This window comes from Ictalurus furcatus, chromosome 11 (genome assembly GCF_023375685.1).
Source record: "Ictalurus furcatus strain D&B chromosome 11, Billie_1.0, whole genome shotgun sequence".
NCBI lineage: Eukaryota > Metazoa > Chordata > Actinopteri > Siluriformes > Ictaluridae > Ictalurus > Ictalurus furcatus.
In genome coordinates, this window is record NC_071265.1 from 20,305,725 (window position 1) to 20,331,378 (window position 25,654).

The window sequence follows — 25,654 nt, forward strand, 5'->3', positions numbered from 1 at the left end:
AAAAATCCAGTATCTCAAAATATTAGAATAAAGAATTTATAATACAGAAATGTCAACCTTCTGAAAAGTATGTTAATTAATACACTCGATACTTGGTCGGGGCTTTAGTCCTTTTACACGAATTACTGCATGAATATGGCGTGGCATGGAGACAATCAGTCTGTGGCACTGCTGAGGTGTTCTGGAAGCCCAGGTTGTTTTGATAGCGGCCTTCAGCTCATCTGTATTGTTGGGTCTGGTGTCTCTCATAGATTCTCTATGGGGTTCAGGTCAGACGAGTTGGCTGGCCAATCAAGCACAGTAATACCATGGTCAGAAAACCCATTACTAGTAGTTTTGGCACTGTGGGTAGGTGCCGAGTCCTGCTGGAAAAGAAAATCAGTATCTCCATAAAGCTTGTCAGCAGATGGAAGCATGAAGTTCTCTAAAATCTTTTTTTTTGTTAAATCCCTTTAATTTTTGTTAAATCCCTTGAATTAAATTTGAAAGTCTACACTTCAATCACATCTTGATTGCTTCATTTCGAATCCAATGTGGTTGTGTTGGAGGCAGAATTACAAAAATTGTGTCGCTGTCCAAATACTTATGGACCTGGTAGTAGGTTCAAAATGAACTGTTTTTAATGCCGGCCTTCTTCAGAATATGTGTAAACTCTTTTAGCAACCATTACTTATTTATTTTACCCCATCTGGAAATTAAAACTAAACTATAATGATGTGATTCCTCTTCTAGCTATCAACCAAATACAAAGGACAGAGAGACAGCTACCTGGCCAGGTCAAAAGTTCTGCTATACAGCCATGCTATGTTGTTTAGCTACTAGAAAAAATCTCATGTATTCAGGTTAATAACAACTATGCAGAAAAGTAAGCTAACAAGCTAATGGTTACAAACAGCCATGCACCAAAAGTATGTTGTTTGAACGTGTTAATGATGGAGTGTATATATTACATCATGTAAAGGTGAGTGAGCATGTTCCAAGTGAGGTCATTAAGTGCTTCATTTTAATGCCTTCACAACCCTGTTGAAAAAAAAAAGAAACCATCACAGAAATTCCAATGGTTTCCAATACAAGTACCATTACAAACCATCAGCTAACCATTAAAACCATTACCATTATTGGTCCTTAAATGGTATCCACTAGACATAACATGCCACCAATAGAAGGCAACAAATTACCAGTAGAGACCCACAGGCACCATTACAGATTCCATTAAAACACATACAATTCCCATCATAACCATTAAAACCATTACAAATTCTATTAGGGTTTCTGTTGTTTTTTTCAGCAGGGAACTTTTGGTCGCTGAGTCCTGTCTTTTCATTGTTGAGTGCTAAATTGCCAGTGTCATGAATTTACACAGTAGAAATTTTGTTAATTCGCATTGCTGCCCCTTATTTATTTGCAGTATACTGAATTGAATATGTATCCTGGGTTCCATCAACAATCGAGTCCATAACCATACATATTTTTAAAAAAAAATGTTTAGGAATCCTAAAGTGAGAGAAATTGCTTTGTATTTAGATTAGACTATTGTTGCAAGAAAATCTACTTCCCCTTACCATAGCCCCAACCATTTATTACTTTTCATTTGAGTTGTTAAGCATTTACAATGACCAGGTTGTAATAATTTTATATATTTTACTGGCTATCTTTTACCCATTAACCCGTTAATATTCCACTGTATCACTGACATTTGGGCTTCTATGAAGTTTTATTTAAGATATAGCACATTACTAGGCTAAATCTCCTCTTTATGGACAATCGAGAAAAAAAATGTAAATCGGCTGCATGGATTAAATATCAGCATTTAATAATTACACAATATTTAAGAAACATTTTTACACATTAGACAACAGCTCTACAAACAGACAATAAATAAAACCCAGATAATAAATATTAAATAATAAAAAAAAGAGCTGAAAAATATATGTAAACATATTGTCTCTCATTATGATATAGAATATGCCTTTAAATTTATATTTCAATCATATTCAATGGTTTAAGCATCTCCTATCTAGATTCTAACCTTTATACAAGCAAAAAACTAAAATAAATCTGAAGCCCTCAACTTGTTCAATGAGTTATTGGTATTGCAGAACTCAAAGCTCTCTTAGTTTACCACCTGCCCTTGACAGGTGTTCTGTAGTGCCACACCCTCGATGTGCGATTAAACACCAAGCTAAATTTTCAATTTGGCCAGCATTTGAAATGAGGGCACACAAAGAGGTTCTGTCACAAAACTGTATACAGTTATGTGAAACAGTGAAAAAATAACAGTAAAAATTTCAGTCACTATTCAATGGCTAATTGGTCCATTTATTCACAATGGGAGTCCGTTTCAGTAGAGAGGAGCATTCTGTGTATTTGCCAACCAGCCCAGTGCAAGCTGAGGTAAAGATCTGAGGCCAGTTTGGCTGCGCTCATTCAGAGTTTAGAAGAATGTAGCTCTGGTGATGAATCTTAGTGTCACACTGCAAAGACATCCACGGGACCTGCAGTGGGCTCCTGAAGGCCCAGAATGCTGTAGGCCATTCTTTTCTGATGACCTGGCAAACGCACCCCAATCTTCTTGATATCCCTATTTATCAAACAAGAGATAAAAGAATGGTGAGATTGGTATAAAACAATGCTAAAAGATTATAGTGGTATGTAGTTAATTGTTTTATTGAAGGGGGCTGTCTGAATGTTTGTTTACTTACTCAATCTTCAAGTGCATCACCTGCTCCATGGTGGTAATTCCAGCATGGGCAAAGGCTTCTTTATACTGAACCATCTTCATAGAATCTAACCATTTATCCACAGACCTGAAGGGGCTGCCATCATTTCCACTAGTGCTAGGCAGGCGAATAGACACTCTGCAGGAGTAAAAAGGTAATTAGGTTGATTGATTAAATCCATGGCTTACTAAGAGAGAGACACACCTCACAATGGCTATTTCTATCCCATAATCATGCCAACTGCAATTTTTGTTAAAATATTTTTTATTTTATTAGTTGTTTTTTTTTTTTATTCCTATATTATATGAGCAGTGATTCCTACCGTAAGTCTATGTTGGCAATTGCTGCAAGGGACTCGGGACTATGCAGAAGTTTGTCCAGCACATTGACAATATCGAGGAAGCGTGGGCGTTTGGAGTGGTCCTGCATCCAGCACTGTAGCATTAACTGGTAAATAGCAGATGGACAGTCCATTGGTGCTGGCAGCCTGAACCCTTCATGTATGGCCTTCATAACCTGAGATGTAGAGAGGAAAACAGGTCACCTTCTTGCTCTTTAAACCCACACTCAATGAGTAACAGCTCTTGATTAAACAACTTTAAGCACACATACAGATCTATACACATCCTGTATATTCATAGAATAGAATAACCCTGGCGTACATATTTGGCTTTGTGTATTTTTATTCATGATGATGTAAACTAAGCGAAATTATCTAAAATTCGGAGTAAAAATTATGTACCTCATGGTTGCTCATGTCCCAGTAGGGTCTCTCTCCAAAAGCCATCACCTCCCACATGACAACACCAAAACTCCATACATCACTGGCAGAAGTGAACTTCCTGTACGCTATAGCCTCTGGTGCTGTCCAACGAATGGGAATCTTTCCTCCCTAAGAAACAAAATGAATACAGATTATGTAATCTAAAGAGCGTTAAGGAACCATTCTATATTGTACTGTTGTTATGTATTTCTAATCTAAATTGAAGCTACGATATTAAGCATCACTATTAAAGTAGCTTACAGTAGTGGTATAGGTGCCTTCAGGATAGTCTTCCAACACGCGTGACAGGCCGAAGTCTGATACTTTGCACTCCAGGTTGCCATTTACCAGGATGTTGCGTGCAGCAAGATCTCTGTGTACGTAGTTCATATCGGACAGATACTTCATCCCTGCTGCAATGCCACTAAGCATGCCCACCAACTGGTATGAGGACAACTCCTCATCATGGTCCTACACATTATAGTAGAGGGATATTTATTCATTCCATAGAAGCAAATGACCAGAAATATCACAATACAATAAATCCAAACAACATGAGCTTTAGGGTGTTTGACTTACCCGCAGGTACTGATCCAGCGCTCCATTTTCCATGTACTCTGTGACGATCATAGCATGTTTGACTGAAATGAAAACAACAGAAGCATCCAATTAGAATATGACAACACAGTCATCGGTCACTGGCATATGACGTGCTTTACATGTTAAATGACTCGGCTGAGTGGGTGCATTGTGAGCCATGGTGATAGAGTTGACACGTACATTTGGTGACAACCCCCTCCAGGCGTATGATGTTCTGATGGGAGAATTGGCCCATGATGCTGGCCTCGCTCAGGAAGTCCTGCCTCTGCTTTTCTGTGTAGCCAGGTTTCAGTGTCTTTATTGCAACGACCACCTCATTACGGCCCGGAAGCTTCAGGATACCACGGTACACTTCACCAAACTCTCCTATGGGACAAAAAAAGAGGCAGTATTTGTGAATTGCATTTATTATATTATATTATATTATATAATATATATATATATATATATATATATATATATATATATATATATATATATATATATATATATATATGTATATATATATATATATATATATATAGAGAGAGAGAGAGAGAGAGAGAGAGAGAGAGAGAGAGAGATAGTATTCTAGTATTAAAAATAATAGTAACAATAATGTGATTATTTGATAGATTACCTGCTCCAATGACTTTCTGTTTAGTAATGTGATTGGGGTGAATTTCACTGGCAAACTTAAGGATAGCTGTGCAAGGGTCCTCATACGTGTGTGGGTCCACATAGGTCTTCAGAGGCTGATGTTTTTCTGTGGAAAAGGAAGAATGGTACACTGTAGCTTATGAAACAAGTCTTTAACACACACACAACATATAACAAATGACATTAATGCAGTTATACTGGGCTCTGTCCTACCTGGACAGGAGAAGTAGTTGCCCCCTGTTCTTTGCCGGATATGTGAATTTAGCCTCCTGATAAGAGAAAGGGCAAAGTCAAAATTATATATTTGCACATCAGTTCTTTCAAGCTTGTACTGTAATCAGACTAGCTTCATGTTTTCATGCTGAGTTTTCATGTCAACAGATCACAGGGTGGACAGGGTGAGGCAAGCTTTGAAGAGGAAATATGATAAGAACATAGTGAGGGGGAGGAAAAAGGAAGAAAGCATAAAGACTCCTCTAACCTTTTGTGTAGAAGTAAAATAACCACCACGATAAGCAACATGGCTCCGCCTCCAGCAATAGCTCCCATGACAATCATGGAACTGCCCTGTGTGTGTGATTCAGCTGTTGGATAGATACAAGGCATCTGGTTACACACAATTCTCTACTTCTATATTATTTTAGGACAAGGATATCCACACACACACAGACACACACACAGACACATACCCATGGGCAGGGTCTCAAATTCTTGTTCTGCACTCTGGCTGCTAGGATGGCCCTCTGGTGTTAAAGTCTGAACACGGAACACGTACTTAGTGCCAGGTGAAAGGTCATAAATCTGGACCAAGTTCTTGTCCAACCTCAGAACATTGTATGTGGTGACGTCCTGCTCTCCCTTATTGTCCTATTCGAAAGAGACATCGTAAGCCCACGTGAAACAAGAGGCAAACAGACTTCGAAATTAAACACTGGGATTAACCTAGATACCTTGATGCGGTACATGAGCTCGTAGTGAGGCGAATGATGAGAAGTTGTGTGTTGGTCCACAGTCCAGGACAGAGAAAGACTAGTAGAGGTACGATCCTCTACTCGGAGGAATGTTACTTTAGGAGGCTCTGTGATGAGAAAGGCATAAAACAGTTGTGAAACATTTCACTGCTTAATTTTATTGAATACACAAAAGACCTGCTTTTATTTAAAATGCTATGAGCTGAAGTTTATACCTGTGAAGTGTAGCACAGTTGTGATGCTGACAGTTGATTTTTGAGGGCTCAAATGGGACACTCCATTCAAGGCTTCCACTTTGAAAGTGTAGTTGATGTGAGGCTCCAGCTCACTGACTGTAACCTCCGGCTGGCTCAGAGATGTATGTGTAGGTTCGAAGTGCACCCTCCCTCCGCACGGCGCACACACGACACCATTACAACGCTCACACACCACATTGTATACAATGTCAGTCCTGCCACCTGTATTAGCTGGAGGTCTCCAGGTTAGCAGTACGCTCCCTGCTGTTAGGCGAGGAGTGGACTTGAGGTCTTCTGGAGGAGAAGGTGGACCTGAGGGAGTGACAGTTTGTGGGATTGAAGGACTGAAAACTATTTGTACTTCACAAATTTTATGAACAATTCATGAGTAATATAAGATGGGGTGGGGGGGGGAGGGGGTGTCTTAACTCCTCATTGTAAGCGCTGTAGCCAGAAACACTCACCAGAACATGGAGTAGAGCTGGGGTCTGTAGCTGCTCGGTAAAATCCTTCCAAGCAGGGACAGTGGAGTGCACCAGGACCTGAGTGCTGTGTGTTTGCTGGACAGACTTCACATGGCTGGCTGGAATCCGAGCTCTTGTAGTAGCCTCCATCACATGCTAAAAAAAAGATAGGAAAGTCGAGTTTTGAAATATGTCATTCAGCTAGGCATGGGCAAACTGAAGAAAAATATACCAAAACAATATCTCTTAGAAGGCTTTCCTATACTACATATGTGCCATTGAGCATGCCTTTTTCCATTTTTATTATTGAATCTTCTATCGCTGCCTTGTCACATGGTATGCAAGCGTGGAATGGGTTAATGAAGAGACTTAAGTTGAGATTTCATCAGACTCAACATCTATGTAAGTGATAGAGCTGCAGGAGGCTGCTGTTATCCCCTATCCCCATCTGAGAGGAACAATAGGGGCCAAAGGATTCACACCAACTAAGCTACAGGCAGGACGAATCCATCAACGACGACACAAATCCTCACAGCATATACTTATCAAGACAACAGACCTGCAGTGATCCTAGCTTCTAACAAAAGCAAAGCAGTTACAGGCATGTGAAAAAAAGCCTTCAGGCAAGTTTAAACGCTGAATAAAAGAATGCCAACAGAAAAGTTTTGAGCCCTGCAGGTGAGCTGTAGAGCAGTGTGGATGGGTGGATGTTGGTTGGACAAAACAGGATGCGGGAATTGTGAGTTTGTATAGGCTTCATCCTCTCCTCCTTTCCTTCCTGTGTCAACTGATGAGAACATGCTAGCACAGAGTACAGGATTCCAGAGAAGAAGCAACGCAACAACATTAACAATCACTGGCAAAGAGGATGTAGGGGTCATTCTGAAGCACATGAACAGTACAAAGAGGTGGTTGGTGGTGATATATGTACATTTAATGACCATGAGAAACTCATAAGCTTGCAAAAAAGAGTTTCTGTAGAAGGGCTTCTTCTGAATGAGTGTCTGACCTCCCAGGGATCAGTCTTTCAGCCTCTGCTTTAAGCAAAAGAGTTTGAGTTTGACGAGCAGTAGGTGGTGCATGCGTGCGTGTGTGTGAGAATGGGGACTTGCTCTTAGGGATTGCTGACAGCAGTTCTCTCAAGGGGATTTTCGGTGGGGGTATGTGTATTTGCTGTGTGTTTGCGTTTAAGAGCGTATGAATAGAGGAAGGGGGGTGGAAGAGATGTTCACATAAGAAAAGCAGCCTCCCTTTCCATGCTGTTTGAAGTCGGGAGTGAGCGGAAAACACCCACTCCATTCTTCAAGCCTAACGTCCGTATCTGTTCTGAGAGAGGAGCTTTGAGTTTTAAAATCAAAGCTATCTAGCTGACCATAGAGCCAGTTAAACTGATTTAATACTGCTTCTCCAGCACTGTAGAACAAAGAATTTGTTTCCAACAGTTCATGGAAGTCAACAAGTCCACACTGCACATTACAAACACGTAGATGGCTTACAAGTAATGCTTTTTATGTCACAGCCAGAAATACATGCAGATTGTGTGAGCTTTGGATACAGCATTAACGTATTTGCTCTGAGCCCGCTGCGGGTGGCTACAGCTATGATGAACATCAATGACACTGTGTAGGAAGAGTGTCTAAAGAATGACTGTGTGTTCTAACACAAAATATTTGTGTTGTTGTTATCTCCTAGCAGTTTGATTCATGCGACGGAATACTGACAAACAAGATAAGGCTGAGCAATGCTACAGATCTGGCCCTCTGAAGTCATTTCATTGCAACACACCACACAAAGAGACTAGTCAGGGTCATATGGGTGGAGGAGTCAACAGTTAAAACAATAAAGTCACCACTGTAAAGTGCACTGGAAATGTCAGTTTTCAGACAAATCACTGGTCTTGAAAGACATGCGAATGTTCTATTTTTTTGAACCTGTTAACATTATCTTAACATAATTAGAACAAGTTCGAGACACACCTATTGACAATCATTATACTAATCTCTCCTAATCTCTTGATGTCGCTGTTTATGGAGCCTTATCAGCGTTATAAACCAGTCATTTTAATGTAGCAGGGAGGGAACCGGACATTCCATCATAAATCAATAAAATGCTAACTTCCCTACAAAGTCAGAAGGCCTAAATGCACTCTGATCTCGGTGAAACCGAAACATTAAGCAGCCACGGAATTCCCCTACTAAACTAACCTACTAATCAGTCACTACCCCCACTCCAGCCTGGCATCCAATCACAGGAGGGCTTGATGAAGACTGGCAGGTGGCGATAAGCCTGGAAGAACAGAAGCCGCGCACAAAGAGCCGATCGTAAAAGTCCAATGAGAACAATGTCACCAGCAACATTATTGTCTCTATAGTTGTTTAGGCGTAAGCATCTTCTTTTTCACTGAAAGCCTGAAGACTTTCTGCTTAAGGGTAGTTCAGCTGACCCATTAAACTTTAAGGTTCACAACCTTTTAACAAGCCAAATGCTGCAAACCATAAAGTGTTAAGTGAGTAGCATAAAAAAATGAACGCAACAATAGGTGATGAGTAGAAAGCATTCAATTAACAATGAGTAGCGCAGAAGTGTTTGAAGGAAAAAAAAAAAAAAGGGAAATGTGTGAAGTCTGGGCTTGTACTTTCGTTCCTGATTTGTGCTGTCATACAGTGATAACAAGGTGCCCCTCTTATAATCACATTCCTCCCCTAATCCTCCTCATTCAGCCATGACTGAAGGTGGGCAAAAATATTTGGAGCGTCTCCTGGAAACGACGGAATGTCCGAAAGTTTTGGAATCTACCCTTTTCCACAGACCTGCATACCAGTAAAACCTCCCAATCCCTGATGAAGCCAGCGTCCGTTTCAGGTGCAGCCTGATGGATCCTGTTAAAGCACCAGAAGTCAGGATCTCCAGAACATTCCTTCCTGAGATTTGCCCTTCCGTATTATTTCAATACACAGTTGCCCATTAGGAAAATCACTTCATTTTACGTGTAAGCCAAGTAGTCAAGGGATTTGTCAAAAGTTTTTTTTTTTTTTATTGTTTGCAAGTGAGGGAAATTATCTTAATGCCTAACAATTTTGGAAACTGAAAAGACATAACAATTAAAACATGTAAAATGAGGTTTTGCTTTTGATGAGCAGGCAAAAGCTTTAGGAAGTTGACTTTACAATCCTTTATCTCCTTTATCGTTGATAGGATTTAGAGTTACAGTTAGTCAGCATGAGAAAGCCTACGTTTCAACACCATTGACTAAACCTATATTTCCCACCACTACAAAAGCCTTCCACAGAGCTGAAGCCCTCAATTACATGATAACTGAGTCAGTGTAGCGAGGGTGTGCCAAGCCTTCTCTGTAATCTGTGGTAAAGTGTAGTCATAGAAACACACACACAGAAACAAGGTAGTATTCAGGTAATGCTAGGCCTGTCCACTGAGTCATTTCAGCTACCGGATGACATGAGAATTCACACCAGAGAAACGCCTTGGGAAAAAATCCCCCCCAAATTCCTAAATCCTTGTATCATGTAAGCCTAAAATGGACTAAACCAGCTTATTCATTATATTACAACATGATCTGAAATTAGAAAGAATGAGAGGCCCTTTACCCTCTTTATATATTTTTGTTTTACTTTATTTTATTTCATTTATTTTTATTTACAAAAAAAAAAAAATTCTCACAGTGTCTTTTAGGATTCTATTCATTTTCTCTTATGTTGGGAATCTATACAGCCAGTTCTGCCATTATTGCCTTTCTACACAGATACATTCACACACACACACACACACACACACACACACACACACACACACACACACACACACACACACACACACACACACACACACACACACACACACACACACACACACACACACACACACACACACACACACACACACACACACACACACACACTTCCCCGCTGGTAACCTGGTATCTTTAAACTTCCTTCCTAAAGCAATAAACTCTCACACAGATCCGAAATAAAATGTGAGCAGGTGAGAGGGTGTGGACAAGACGGACATTCCTTTACACTGAAGTCATGTTCTCTGTCTCCAGTGTGCTCACAGGCAACTTGTTAGACAGCTCTTTGGTAACAGCACGATACAGTAAGGCATCTTAGCACGCACACACACACACACACACACACACACACACACATATTCAGAAACACACACTGGCAGCCCACCCACAAAGCCCTGCAGTTGTTCCTCAACCATCAAACCACAGACTGCTTTGCAAGGATTTTTTAATTAGAACTCAACCTTGATTTAAGGGGATCCAGTGGTTCAAGATAAAACAGTCAGCCGCTTTCACAACCGAAATAAAAAAAAAGAAATAGAGTGGTATTTCACTCACATTAAAACATTATTCCAGCACTACCCCACACACACTGCACTACAAACCGCTTACCTTGGCAGGTCTGTCCCACAGCCTGATAGCCGGCTCTGCAGTAGCACTGCCCGACAGGAACGACCCACTCTGCTTCAGCTGTGCAGTACATGCGAGGAGGTGCCTGGCCGACAGTCACTGCGTTCTTCACACATGAACCTTCCACCTCAGTTAGAGCTGTTGCAGTCACACGCTCAGGAAAAGTAGCCAGGTTGCGCTGGATGGCCGGACAGGTGGTGTAGAACACCTTCACACCCAACAGAGCCACGCAGGCACCTACATCTTGAAAAGCCAGGTAGAAACCTTGCCTTGATAGTGTTCCGATGCTCCGCGTTTCCACATTCACCCTCAATGATGCTCGGCCACCATCTCTGTTTGCGGTCACTTCATCCGGGGCCACTGTGGCGACCTTACGGAACTGACCTTTCCGGAAACTGGTGCCCACGTCCTTGTCCGTTTCGGAAAGGTAAAGGCTGAAGGTCTCGCGGCAAGAAGGGGACGTGCCATCAAAGGTGTTGCAGTCACGGACAACAAACCGCAGCTCAACGGAGATACGTGAGGCTTCAAGAGGACGCTGGATGAAGGTGGTACGAAGCCAATTGTCTTGTTCGGTATCACTGGCCACATTGCACACGCTGTAGGTGTAAAGAAGGGAGCCATTCACCACTGTCTGGACAATTTCCCACTGAGTGACAGAGAGAAAGATTTGTAGTTACTACATCGTATACTAACATTATTATAAGTACATTAAGATGCATTCCATTCTACATTGTAAATATAAAGAGAATAGAGTCAATTATAATCACATATTTTTGAGTAAATTTATATATTTGATCATTTGTTAATATTGCAGTTATTCTTCTGTGGAATAATGACTTTTTGTAACAGACATGTGGGTGTGGGAATTGCATGTCTAGGCATATCTTTCCTTAGACCTGCTAAAGATGTATCAAAGAGAGGAAAGACAGGCCATCCCAAATGAAATGATGCATCAGTTTAAAGCTCATTCCTTTGTTATCCCTAGTTATAAACCTTCCACTTCCCTCAGCTCCCCTAAAAGCACTTGAACAGCAGATCAGGCCAGGCATGCAAACCTCAAAGGCCTTGTGTGGACACAACGGCTCAAGAGCTCAGAGATCCCAGCCAAAGCCTTCAACATCAGAACAAGAAAATGACAGGACTAGTCTCCAAAGGAGTAATTAAAAAAGCCCCATCCCCACCCTGAGAGTGTGAAAGCCTTGAACTTGCCCTCAAACCTGTACAGTCATCTCCTTGGCCCTATAGGTTTAAGAGAGTAAACTTGGTGTGTAAATCTCTCATGAGGCCCTGGGGCCACAGAAGGAATCTACAGCCGGTTCTTTTAATCCCAACAGCTCGCCGCTGTTCCTGACCATGTCTCCATTTCCTCCAGTTCCTCAGAAAGGAAACCACATGACTAAAGATAGAGGACTGCACACTCCCTCTAACCCAGGGCTTTGGTGTCTCTGTCCCTACCGTATAACACTGTTCATGGGATCTATTAAGCTGTAAAACTGTTCACATTATTGAATGAGAAATATGAATCAGATCATTTTAACACGATAAAGAGCGTTAAAGTAATACGGAAAATTTACCACCAGATAAGACTATCAGGAGTGTTTTATTAAAATTTTTTAAAAAAAAAGACATAGCAAGACCAAAGGCCATATTATAAACCACATTCAACATGAACAACTGGTAAGTTGGGTCTCTGACTATGATAGATACCACGGCTTGAAAACGTGAAGTTTTTGATAAGCCTATAAGCCTACTCACCCCTTCTTCATTTGGTGATGTCAACCAGCCCAGCTCTCCTCCAGATGCCTTCATATCAAGCAGAATGTCTACAAGAAAATATTTAATGGTATATGTTTAAAAAAATAAATAAATAAGAAGATTATGAAACCATTTCAAATAAGAAAAGACATAAACTACATGGGTATGGACTTTTATCTGTTTCCTCTGGTGGATGACAATGGCTGTATTTTAAAACACAAATAAAACAAAACAAAAAGAAAACACACAAAAAAATAGTATAGAAACACCAGTGAATTAACATGTAATTAAATAATAAATATATCTTATTGAAAGCCTAAAATTTTCAAACCACTTAGTTAAAACACCACATTTCACATGATTCATTAAAACGGATAAATGAAAAACAACGAGTTATGTAGAGTTATGTAGTTATAAAGGTATTTTACAAGTAAGACTACACATGAATCATTTGAAAAGTTTTACATTTATAAAGAACTGAACGACTTTTTAAGGAAGTATAGACTACTTACGTTCCTTGGCTTGGATTAGAATAAACATGCTGTTAATAAATAAATAAGAAAGCAAAGAGCGAAAGTGGTAATCCATTTTTTATTTTTTTTAAAGTTCCGTTTCTTTCTTTTATCTGAACATTAGCTGTTTTCACTGGACGGTGTGTCTGACACGCTCGCACAACTTTTCCACACTGCGACCGCGAGCCTCATTCATGAGGAATTGAATGACATTAGCTCCGCCCACTGGAATGTCGCCTCAGGGTCTAATAAGGAGTGGGCGGGGTCAGAGCGGAGCGCGTGGGCGAGCAGCGCTAATTCCGGATCTTTTCAGTGAGTCGGATCTTTTCAGTGAGTCGGATCTTTTCATTTGGCTCAGCTCCCCACGGTAAACCGGACAGCTTTCAAATTTTTGACCAGTAGATATTCTTCTTTGTCTAACTATGGATTCATTTACATTTTTCGTGATAACTATCTTAATACATTTGGCTGTGCGTTAGTCAACAAGAAGGAGTGTAGCGGACCCCTCCCTGTCATATTTGCAAGTTACTCAACGTTCACCAAAAATACTCGGTTCAAAGAGCCGGTTCGTTCAACATCATCACTTGGTCCAACTTCGTGCAAGGATTCCAGTGTTTGAGTTTGCTCATTTCCGAGATATGTACATTTTATGTACACAGACTTTAGCTTAGGCCGAAACGGAAAGAAGGCCTAAAGTCTACAGAATATTTTTAAATTTATTCCACTCTAATCTGACCTAAACACGATTTTAATACTGCAATAGACTTTAGCCTAGACTATATTCCAAATGGCATGGTACCATACTTCTAATATTACAGTAATATAGGGTGAATTCAGATACAAACGTATGTGGACACCTGACCATCACACCCATATGTAGGTCTTCCCCACACTGTTACCACAAAGTTGGAAGCACACAGTTTTATATGTAGGATTAATTTCTCATCACTGGAACTGAAGGGCCCAGACATACTCCAGCAAGACCTTTAGACAAAGCGAGGTTCACAAAGACATGGTTTGCCAATGTTGGAGTGGAAGAACTTGAGTGTCCTGCACAGAGCCCTGACGTCAACTCCACTAAACACCTTTGGGATGAACTGGAATGCTGATTGCACACCTGGCCTGCACACCTGACATCAGTGTCTGATCGAACTAATGCACTTATAGCTAAATGAGCAAATCCCTACAGTCACACTCGAAAATCTAGTGGAAAACCTTCCGAGAAGAGTGGAGGTTATTATAACAGCAAAGGGGTACTAAATCTGGAATCATGGATGCGATGGTCGGGTGTCCACATTTTGGCCACGTAGCGTATATTGGGACAGTTTTTTAAAAGCTGGTCTAAGCTTTCTTGCCATTAATAAAACAATACCCCAACACATTTCTGAAATCCTCAAGGGATTGACTGTCTACATGTGAAGAAAAAATGCTTTGTCATATTCTAAAGAAGCATGGCTTACCCTTTAGTCGAGACTGGCTGAAAACAATTTTTAAGTGATCATTTGGGACAGCAGGTTTGGTAATTTAGGACACACTTTCAGGTATTGTACTTAGTCACATTCTAAAATTATATGGAAAACAGTCCACAAAATAAAAAAATCTCTAATGCATACTCAACAATAGGCCTAATTAAGTCCACTTTATTCTCCTGCTTATTAAGATACTTCATAAAACACGATCTAATCCACATATAATCTATTAACACCTCATTTTTAACCACAGATGTGGGGAGTTTCTTGTAGGGTAACCATCTTGAAAATGTTTGAATAATAAACATATGTATATGCTTTGCAGTGAATCTTTTGGTAATTTTGTTCATATTATGTACATCCTGTGAATATATACATCATAAGTATTAGTCATGACAAATTTATAACCTTAAGTAAAAAAAAAATTGTCAAAACATGTAATTTTTCCTGCTCCATTTTCATTGGGGTAAACATCTTGTTGATTCTGGCCACACCCCCTTATGAGATTGAGATTTTACATGAATTAAACCATATTTATATCAAGCACTTCCATTGCTAGTACTTAGTAATATAGGTTTTGACTTTTACTGATCAGGCCATAAAATCAATGCAGCTTATTTAAACTGTCCCAATATACCTGAATTCTACACACCGCTACTCCAGTCTACAGTTCTATTAACATACAGCTTATTTAGCATGGTAGTAGAATATGTGGTTTTTGGACTTTTTATTTCTTTCTGCTTACTAACCTCCAAAACTAAATTTGAAACCTAAAGTGCTATCAAGAAAGTGAATGAGTATTACTTTTTTATTTATTTATTTTTGTTTTCAGACCATTTCTGCACAGCAATGTCATATTTAATAGGAGAAAGAGTTATTTGTATATGGTTGTCTTAACTAAACATGTAGAAAATGTGACCACCCCTTCAACATTCCCACGATAAAAGGGGAAAGGGTCGAGTGGGAGTGCCATCATGAATGAATCACCACTAATAACTTCAATAGCTATGAATATGTAGACACAGAAATACGTCACACAATGGCGTCGCTGGGCAACACTGAGGAATTCTGCAGTCAGGTCTTTTTTGTGCAGCAGTCTGTCAAGAGTCCCGTGACCCGAGCGTCAAAAGCAAGCTGACTTCTTCTCAAGAGCTTAGGAAGCTGCCTGCATTGTGCTAGTACTATGAATATTCATTAGACAGAAGCTGAATGAAAGATCTCTCCTGTAATTTTAGGCAAGTTCAAGCAGACGTTCATGTGGATTGGACCTGAGTGAAATAACACTTCACATGCAAATGAGGGTCAAGAAAACCAACATATACGACTTTTCTATATTTCTTTTTCATTTGGAATGTTGGAAGTCATTTTCATATCTCCTAGAAGTGCTCATGTAAAGAGAATGATTAATGACTTTGGTTTGTTTGGTTTGTAGGGGCAAAACACTCACGTTACGAAGGGTGTTTTTCTTCAGCAAATGAGGTGCCATGGCCGTTGAGACATGCTCACAATGAGAAGGTCTCCTTTTCACTCAAGGGCCATGTGTGGAGCAGGAGCCTGGGGTTTTCCACCTCACTCCCACTATTCTTCACAGCATAGCCGGCTTCTTTTCTTCTCTCTCCCCCTCTGTGGCACCCTGTGCCACACATCCACCCTTATAAAAGCGTTCACTCCAGGAGGCTGGGCTCAGGCTTAAGGGGTCACAGAACCAACATGGCGAGGTCATTTCGCTCACCCACCCCTCCTGCCTCCCACTTGTCTCTCCTTTCCAGAAGCTCTCAACTCAACAGAGTAACTCAGAGGCAGCACTCCTTTGTGTGCAGCGTTGAGTGTGTCTGCTCCTCAAATGCTTTGTTAACAGTCGCGACACACCGCTGAACTCTCAGGCGGTGGCGTGAGATATGTGTTAGAGACATATGGGGGGCTGTTAACACATTTTTCACTCGTTAGTTAACAAAATAGTTGTCAAGGTCTGTGCTATAAGTTTGATCCCAAATGTCGACATTGATGGTATTTTAAGTTTAAATATAAAAATCTTTATTTTAAGGCTTTGTTGTATTTTCATATTAGAATCGCAATCAATATAAAAATATCTGGTAGCAATATTTATATGTAAACACATAAAGTCTTTCAGTGGACAAGTGAACAATGTTTCATGTAATGGCTTTGTATTGTAGAAATCTGCATTTGAAATGAAACTTCATCCATTAAGTGCAGAATGTCATCCTTAAATGGACATCATGTACATTCATAACAAATCACTTGAATTATAGCCCCTTTCAAAGTTTTATAAGAAACTGGATGATTAGCTGCTGTGTGTGTGTGTGTGTGTGTGTGTGTGTTAGGTGGCCATGCTTTTTTTTTTTTCTTTTTTTTTTGGTGGGGACCAAGTATCCCCACAAGGATTGTGAAACATTTGGTTGTTCATGATGAGGAAAACTGTTATTTATTTATTTATTTATTAAATGCAGTTTTTTCCTTTTTTGTTAAACTGTTAAGGTTTTGGTTAAATTTAGGTTTAGGTATAGTATTAATTAGCTGTATTAAACATTATGACAAGGTCATTAGGGACGGTCATCATATGGATCGTAAGATATGCTAGAATGGAACTAGAAAAGCTTGAATTTCTACTTGTGGCATTTACATCTGGAGTGCAGCTGTCGCTCATCCTTATGAGAGTATATTAGTAAATTGGGCCATTATGATTTCAAAATCAGAATTTAGAAATCAGAAAAAGATATTTCACAGTTAAACACAATGGGGACAAGCAGAAGGAGGTAAAACCGCAAAAGTTGACACTGTACAATTAATAATGAACTGCTGTTAAGTTCTTTTTCCGATACCAGTCACAGAACCAGAATTTGGACCCTGCATTGGCTGATTTCGTCTGGTCCGAGCTCGGGAAGAAGTCACAGTGACACCATCGTTCAGTGAAAGCTTCTTAGTGTAATGATACAGAAAGCATAGTATATATACACAAAAAATATTGATAAAGAATGATAAATGTCAATTGGAACAGGTCATATATGAAATCAAAACATCTATTACGTATGGAGTGACATAAGAACTACAAGACGTCTTGTCTACCAGATAATAAGAGAAGAAGAACGAGAGAGAGAGAGAGAGAGAGAGAAGGCGAAAGGTGGGATGATTACGAATGCTCAAAACAACACATACACAAAACAATTTGGTTCCGGTACATCGTGACACAAACTAGAGACCTTCAGAATTAAGACACAGAGATCATGCCTGAAACTTATCAACTGTATTGTTGAACACACACACACACACACACACTGCTATTTACACAAGTGTACTTTAGTGAGTATTCAGACTTTTTGCCAGTTGTCTTGTTTGTAGAACCTGCAGAATTCCTATTCACTAGCTTTGATGAGAGATTTCCTCTGATGCAAGCTAGTCACCCAAGTCTCTTGGGGATATTCATTAATGTTAGCTGGCTAGCTTTTTAGAGGATTTTCTCAAGCACTATCTAGTTAGCTTTGTCTGAGGCTTTCCTCTAATGTTAGCTAGATAGATAACTATCTTTTTAAAGATAGATTTAGAGGTATTGTTACTGTTAGCTAACTCATTTCGATTGGGGGTTTTCTCTGATGTTAGCTAGTTGCTGAACTTTCTTGGGGATATTCTAGATATTGCTTGAGATTACTCAAGCAATATCTAATTATCTTTGTTTGGGGTTTACCTCTAATGTTAGCTGGGTAGATAACTAGCTATTTAAACAAAATAGTTTTAGCGATATTTCTAATGTTTTTAATAGATTTGATTGGCGATTTTCTCTGATGTTAGATAGTTAACTAACATCCCTTGGTGATATTTATTAATGTTAGCTACCTAGCATTGTTTGGGAATTTTCTTGAGCAATATCTAGTTAACTTTGTTTGGGGCTTTCTTCTTATGTTAGCTAGGTAGAATACTATTTATACTTTAGATAGTTTTAGAGATATTTTTAATGTTAGCTAATTAGTTTTGATTGGGGATTTTCTCTGATTTTAGATAGTTAACGAACATCCCTTGGTGATATTCTTTAATGTTAGCTACCTAGATTTGTTTAGGATTTTCTTGAGCAATATCTCAAAAAGGGGCAGTGGTAGCTTAGTGGTTAAGATGTTGGACTTAGACGTTTGTCTGCCAAATGCCATAAATGTAAATGTAAATACATAGTTAGTTTTGTTTGGGATTTTTGTTTGCTAGATGCCTAGTTTAGCACAGTTAATTTCTCTTAGCCTAGTACTGAACTACCAGTTGAAAGTCTTTGAACATCATGGGATACATATTACATTGCTGCTGAATTGCTTTGACTTTGAATTGTAAATTTAGTGTCTAACATGTACTGGTGAAACAGTGCAGTAAACATGACAGTACACATTCATATGCACACTTCTGTGTACTCATCTTGACTGGAATTTCACACTGCAGTTGGAACAAAGCACTAACTGGAAGGAAGGCAAGTGTCAGGCTGGCAGTAGGAAACAGGGATATTGGACTGAGGCAAGAAGTGTGGGTGATCTTCAACACAATAGACCTCCTGGTGACCTGAATAGCTGTCTTTAACACACACACACACACACACACACACACACACACACACGTCACGTGCTCTGATGCTACGGTATTACAGTGACAGCTGGGATCATTGGTTTTTTCAGAGGTTCTCTTACACTTGTCACACAAACAGGAACTCTGTCCTCTTGTGTACTGTTTGTCTCACTTTGACCTCTTTGTGTAGCTGGGAGGCCTTACTGTGACCCCCCCATCTACACAGAGAGAGAGAAAGAGCACAATATGTCCTAGCCTGCCACAAGATGAGAGACAGTGAGTGATCTGTATTGCTCTTATGTTTCTTGTAATTGTTGTGACTGCTCTTCTTTATTATTATTATTGTTTCCTTACCTTTATTAGTAAATTCACTTTTATTTTGTAATTTTACTCATTTGATCCTTTTTTTTTTTTTTTTTTTTTTAAATTTTCTGTACGTAGTGCCTTTACATTGTCCTTAATTTTGAACTATTTTCTTTCAATTTGATCTATTAGTATTTTATTCAATTTTATTTTATTTCTCTTGTTTTTACAGTACCCTTCCTTTGTACTTGCTATGGCAATTCTAATGTACAATTATTTGTCATGCCACCAATAAAGCACATGAAAACTGAAAACAGAGAGACAGAGAGAGAGAGAGAGAGAGAGAGAGAGAGAGAGAGAGAGAGAGTAAAAATAACTTTGAACATAATGTATTAATTTCATTTGTGTGTCCTTTTGCTAAGAGAGATCTCCTCAATTATACTATGTTGAAAAATGAACTCCTCTGCCCTACAGCTATTTAAGTGTCAGATGTCCCACTCCACTCAGCTAAAATGGCCACCTGTTCAGCTAAAGTTGGCCAGTGACAAAACCATCACTTTGAACAAAGCAAAATGCTCTCTGTGCTATACTTAAGCTTTAGTAAAAATTAGCATTGAGAAATTCTTTGAGAAAAAAAAAAACTGTGTGTAGGTGTGTGAATAATGCAACAATGAATGTTTGTTACAGTTGAACCGGTTAATAATATTAAATTAACAGTAATTAAATTAAAATTCAAAAGTTACATTCAAAACAAATCATTTTTTAATATTCTGTGTATATGTGTGAGAGAGATCAAAAGTGGTAAGTAGCTCTGTTGAACTCTATGTTGCATTCTTCGTTTGCAACCTTGAAACCAATGCACAGATCAGCGTATGTGGGTTTAAGCGAGTAAATTTATCTGTGTATACTGATGTGTCAGCTTGTGTGTACGTCAGCACAAGTACCTGAATTAGTGCATAAGGATGTTATATTTCACAAATGTCAGCATTCTGAATTATAGAGGTCTTAAAGATATGGATCATGAAACGTGTTAATGATGATTGTTTTTCATTTTGCATTCACAAATTTTTAATGTCAGGATGGTCACTATGTAGTTTTCTGTCTCCAAAAAAAAAAAAGAAAGAAAAAAAGACAGTACCGAGATTGCCTTATCAAAGTCACTCAAATAATTTGATACAAGTAGTGTTCTGATAACAGCATGAAACTAGTTGCAGCAATTGGCAATGAAATTTCAAAGAGCTATAATGCTCCAATCAGTTCGGCTCAATTTACCTGACTTTATTATTATATGGTTTATTTTTATATGACTTTATTTTTAGATTTGTATCATATTATCATTTTATAGGCTGGCACGGATGTGCAGCTGGTAGTGTTTCTGTCTCATGGTTCCATGGTCCAGGGTTTGAACCTAAATTTTGTACAAACACTCTCACAGACACTGTAGTGCTTTATGGCACTGGAAATATCACAATATAACATGACTGTGTCTGAGCCACATGTGGTCTATGGTATATACAGGGAGCTTTACGTTTTAGGGCTTGCCCGTGTCCTTCTCATTCACTCATTGTACTTTAGTCATTTTCACAACCTGAACATCTGTCACATGGAGAAGGTTTCAGATGATTCTGCTATTGTTAGGTGTGTTGTGGATGACAGGAGGGAAGTATACAGATCTGATGGACAGTTTTGTAGAGTGCTGCAGAGGAAAACACCTTCAGATTAGTATAACAAAAGCCAAGGGTATACATCTCATTTCTTAAATTGCACCTTCTCATTTCCTTTGCATGCTTCCCTTCCTCACTTCTCAGCACCTCCCTTTGAGAAAGCAGAGAAAGTGTACAAGGAAAGGAAATCTGGACAGGAGGAAACAAGAACAAAGATATTTAGCAAATGAGACGTCCTTGCTCACTGATACATAATTTTAGAGACACAAGTGAACTGCCTAGTTGTATTAGGCTAAATGTACAACAGGTCTGCCTATAGGCCTATACCACAGTGACTACACTCAGTTAACTATATCTAAAGTATTATTACATGTTTTAGTATGCATGTTCTCATATCACCATTTTTAAAGCTAGACATTTTAATCCAAGGATTTTATTTCAACACATTTTGTCTAATTCATTTTACTGTTGTTTTTTTTTTTCATTCTTATTATTCTATCTTTTATTGGAATAGGCTTTTTGGGAAAGGTTGAGCATCTTAGGCTTTCAGTGCACACACTATAATAAAAAGACTTCCACATAAGAAGCACCTGTGTATTCTTGATCTAGGAGCCTCCTAGTTAACATAGAATTGGTATGTCGTTAAAAATGGCAAACCTCAATCGAATTCTGAGTCACATATTAAAAGATATTGGACTGAGGAAACAAGGAGGCATCAGTTAGAGTTTTGGTAAGGTGTTACTTCATGGAAATATCAGGGTGTAAGCCTAGACAATTACATAATTGACGGAATATTCAGGAAAACCTTGGGTCCTGGCGTTCATGTGGATGTTACTTTGATACGTACCACCTATCTATACATTGTTGCAGACCAAATACACCCCTTCATGGCAACAGTATTCCTTAATGGCAGTGGCCTCTTTCAGCAGTATATTGTGCCCTGTGATACTGCCATTTAACTTAAACAATTTTTATAATAATTAAAACAGGGTTAAAGAAAAGCAGGCAAAAACAGAGAGAGAGAGAGAGAGAGATTTCTGTCTGGGTTAAGTTACAAGTTAAATAGTAAATATAAGGCACTATGGAAGTCAGGCTTAGAAAGCATGACACAAAAACATGGCCGCCGTTAGCAGCTCTTTTATTTGTAAAGATTTTTTAAGTCGTTTTTATTTAACTCTGCTTTGGTAACTGTAGCTACAGGAAGACAGTTTGTACTATAAAAAAAAGTGCACTGAATACGCTGAAAGATATTAAGCCCATTTCTGCCTTATACCCAGTGTCCCCGGCATCCTGATCCACCACATCTTACTGAAAATGAATAAATGAAACTTTTACATGTTAATAAATGGAAGAAACTGAGAAGAAGAAGAAAAAGAAAAGAAAATGATATACATAACTACTAGATGGCGTAACTACTTCTAACACCTCTCCACAGAAAGGTCTGAAGTTGGTTTCTCATTTGCAAGTTCTTATTCGAAGTTGTTGTTCCATGTTAAATGATTGCAGCTAAGATATTACGCCTATAGAGTTCTCTTTTAAAACCGTGTGGTGGATTGTACAGGTTCACAACATTGGTGTTGAAGTGTCCCTTCTTGCACATTTTAGTGTTTTCACAGCTTTAACACACCCACATAATTCAGGAAGGACTCTTACTTAGCTGATCATTTGAGTCAGGTGTGTCTGGAGCAATGAAAACACTAAAATATGATAGACAGTAGGTACTCCAGGACCAGGGCCGGGAATCTGTGGTGTATTGGTTGTTGGCACGAATTGGGATTAAAAATAAAAAAATAAAAACCTTATTGCTTTAACAGAACCTTTTCATATTTTATAAAATACCTACTTTTCAACTATGTTTAGAACACTATTTAAGGGTTTAAAAATGTTATATACTCAGCACAATCTGGAAGAAAGGGACATCCAAGTATTGGGATTGAAGTATTGGCATCTAGTAGTATCTAGTAGTAATGAACAGTATAAAAACAACAACAACAACAACAACAACAACATAGTGCATTTCTGGTAATCTTTACAAATCTAATCTACAACTTTAATGTCCATCATAGAAACTATTTGAACACATCTGTTGTGAATGGAAGGGGTGGTACTGTCAACCATTCAGACTCACACATCCATTGGCTCCCCTGCAGTTTTTATTATGGGAAAGGAGCACTGCTCTGTTGGAGCATTTTTTTAATGGTAACTCGTTCTAATATAATCTGATACTAAAATATAGAGCTGCTGCGCAAAATAGGTAAAGGTTGGTGGCTCTGTTAAAGTTATTTAAATATTTTTACATTTTAATTAATTAAATGCTTGTTTAAATGGTTATTAAAATGGTTACCATGTTTGCCTCGTATCTCTGGGGTTGGTGGTTTGAATCCCGACTCTGCATGGAGTTTGCATATTCTTCCCACGCTTCGCTGGTTTCCTCTGGGTACTCCGGTTACCTCCCCTACTCCAAATAAATGTGTTGTAGGAGAAACGTATCTACAGGGCAGGCAAGGCAAGCAATTGCCTGGGGCCCCACATACTGTGAGGGCCCCTGAGGGTTGATCATTTAAATAATCAGAAATTTTCATCTTAAAATAATGCGCAGCAACATCTCAGCAGCCCCCTTAAAGAGGGACCCTATCTTGTATCTCGTTTATACTCCGCCACCTCTCCAGAGTTGCACAAGCTTTAATTCCTGAAAATGAATCTGGAAAATGAACCTGAATCTGGCAGCCAGAAGCGCAAGAGAAAACAAGAGGAGGAGGAAAAGAGGAAACAGGACAGTTGTTTAGATAATGACGAATGAACAAAAGACTATTAAAGATAAACAAACCAACAACTAGTTGTCCAATTTCAGTTTTATTTCACCTTATTATAAGATGACTAATTGGTAATAGTTAGCTAGGGTTAACATGTTTTTACTAGTATTAGCAGTTCTTAATGTGGGCTGTAATGCAATAAGTACAGGGAATGGTGAGCACAACACCGGTGGCACCGTTTGGCAAGTACCGGTACTGTGTATTGTGCTCAATACTTTACATTAGTTAATATGTTAGTTAATATATTAGTTAATATTAGTTTACATTAGTTGAAGATGGAGATACCATGTTGACATATTTGTTTATAATGTGGTATTTTTGACATTTTTAAAGGATAAAATAAACCTGAAAATATTAACACATTTATGAAATAAAATTAACCCAGCGTTTTTGTATAAATGAAAATCATTTGGGTTGAAAAACAACCCATTTGCTGGGTTAAAATTAACAATCCAACTTGATGGGTTAATTTAACCCAAAATGTGTCCTGTCCTATATTTACCCAGCCATTGGGTTAAAAATGTTTTTAACCCAGTGTTTTTTAGAGTGAAATTACAATCTGCTATGTCTTACAAGATCTTTTTATTTTTTGCAAAATGTTTCTGCAATCAGTTTCTACAATCTCTCCAGGCTTTCCAGGTTATGGACACTACAGACCATAAGCAGGTAATGTCTTGTGGCGGTTTTCACACGTTTTAGGACTACACTGAATATACATTTTTTGTGTAAATTTGTGAATAAACTCTAGCTTTTAAAAAACTTAAGGCAGTTAAAAGGAATAGTTCATCCAAAAATGAAAATTCTCTCATTTACTTATCCTCATGCCATCCAAATGCAAACAAAGACATTTACAAGAAAATGACCACCACTTACTTTTAGGTAAATGGACTTTGAAACAGGGTTATAATCATTTTGAAAATTTTTATAGTGTTTATTTTTATTTTGTTTTGTATCTTACTTTTCAATTTCAGTTTAGCTTCAGTTAGTTTTAATGGTGCATAAATAGCTTTTATTTAGTTTTTATTTTTTGAAAGTCATTACTTTTCATTTTAGTTTTATTTTAGTTTTCAGTGCTAAGGTAAAACGCCTTGATGTATATTTGACAAGGGTGCATAATGAACAAATAGCCTACTGTCTGTTATTTGACACATTTTTCACACATTTCACTATGGATTTAGGGCTGTGAATTGATTAAAAACATTTAAGTAATTAATCACACTGTTTTCTGTAATTAATTACTGGACATTAAAATTTGTAATCATACATCAATATATTGACACACTGAATTCCCAGCTTATGTAGAAACTGTATTTTATTTGTTTAATGACTATATTATACATTTTATAATGTGCTTTCTGAGTATGCACCAGGTTACACTGGTAAGGGAATACAAGGCAAGCTCTAGGGCATTTACACTGAAGCATTTTATCCAAGATTTTGCAGAAAAAAGTTCAATACTTTTCTTATCTTCACCACTTCATTACACATAACTTTATTTATGGACTTTAATGTTGTCAATTCTTTATATTTCTGGATTTCTTGAGTTAATACTGATGTCTGGTGAAAATTCATGTCATGTGAATAGCCTCATTAGAAATATATTTACTGAAAAATGTTTCTTTATTAGTTTTTCTATGTTCTTATGATTGTTTTCAATAAAGAAATGAAGTCACAACAGTATCTCTAGGTAACACGAAAACCTAATAACAACATAAATGTATGTTGTGTTTAGGTTTTTGTGTTACCTAGAGATATTTTT

General features: G+C 38.4%; 1 protein-coding gene across 1 annotated transcript; it reads right to left on the reverse strand.

The window, feature by feature from the left end:
- Positions 1-1,792: 1,792 nt before the first annotated feature.
- epha2a (eph receptor A2 a) lies at positions 1,793-13,257 on the reverse strand. Its single transcript, XM_053636062.1, has 17 exons — positions 13,093-13,257; positions 12,581-12,648; positions 10,808-11,471; positions 6,394-6,549; positions 5,909-6,241; positions 5,673-5,800; positions 5,412-5,589; positions 5,204-5,306; positions 4,936-4,991; positions 4,703-4,828; positions 4,264-4,449; positions 4,063-4,124; positions 3,745-3,954; positions 3,463-3,612; positions 3,043-3,236; positions 2,703-2,858; positions 1,793-2,581 (listed from the first exon to the last, which is right to left on the reverse strand). The coding sequence occupies exons 1-17, from the start codon at positions 13,166-13,168 to the stop codon at positions 2,470-2,472; spliced, it is 2,958 nt and encodes a 985-aa protein (XP_053492037.1). The 5' UTR covers positions 13,169-13,257; the 3' UTR covers positions 1,793-2,469.
- Positions 13,258-25,654: the final 12,397 nt, after the last annotated feature.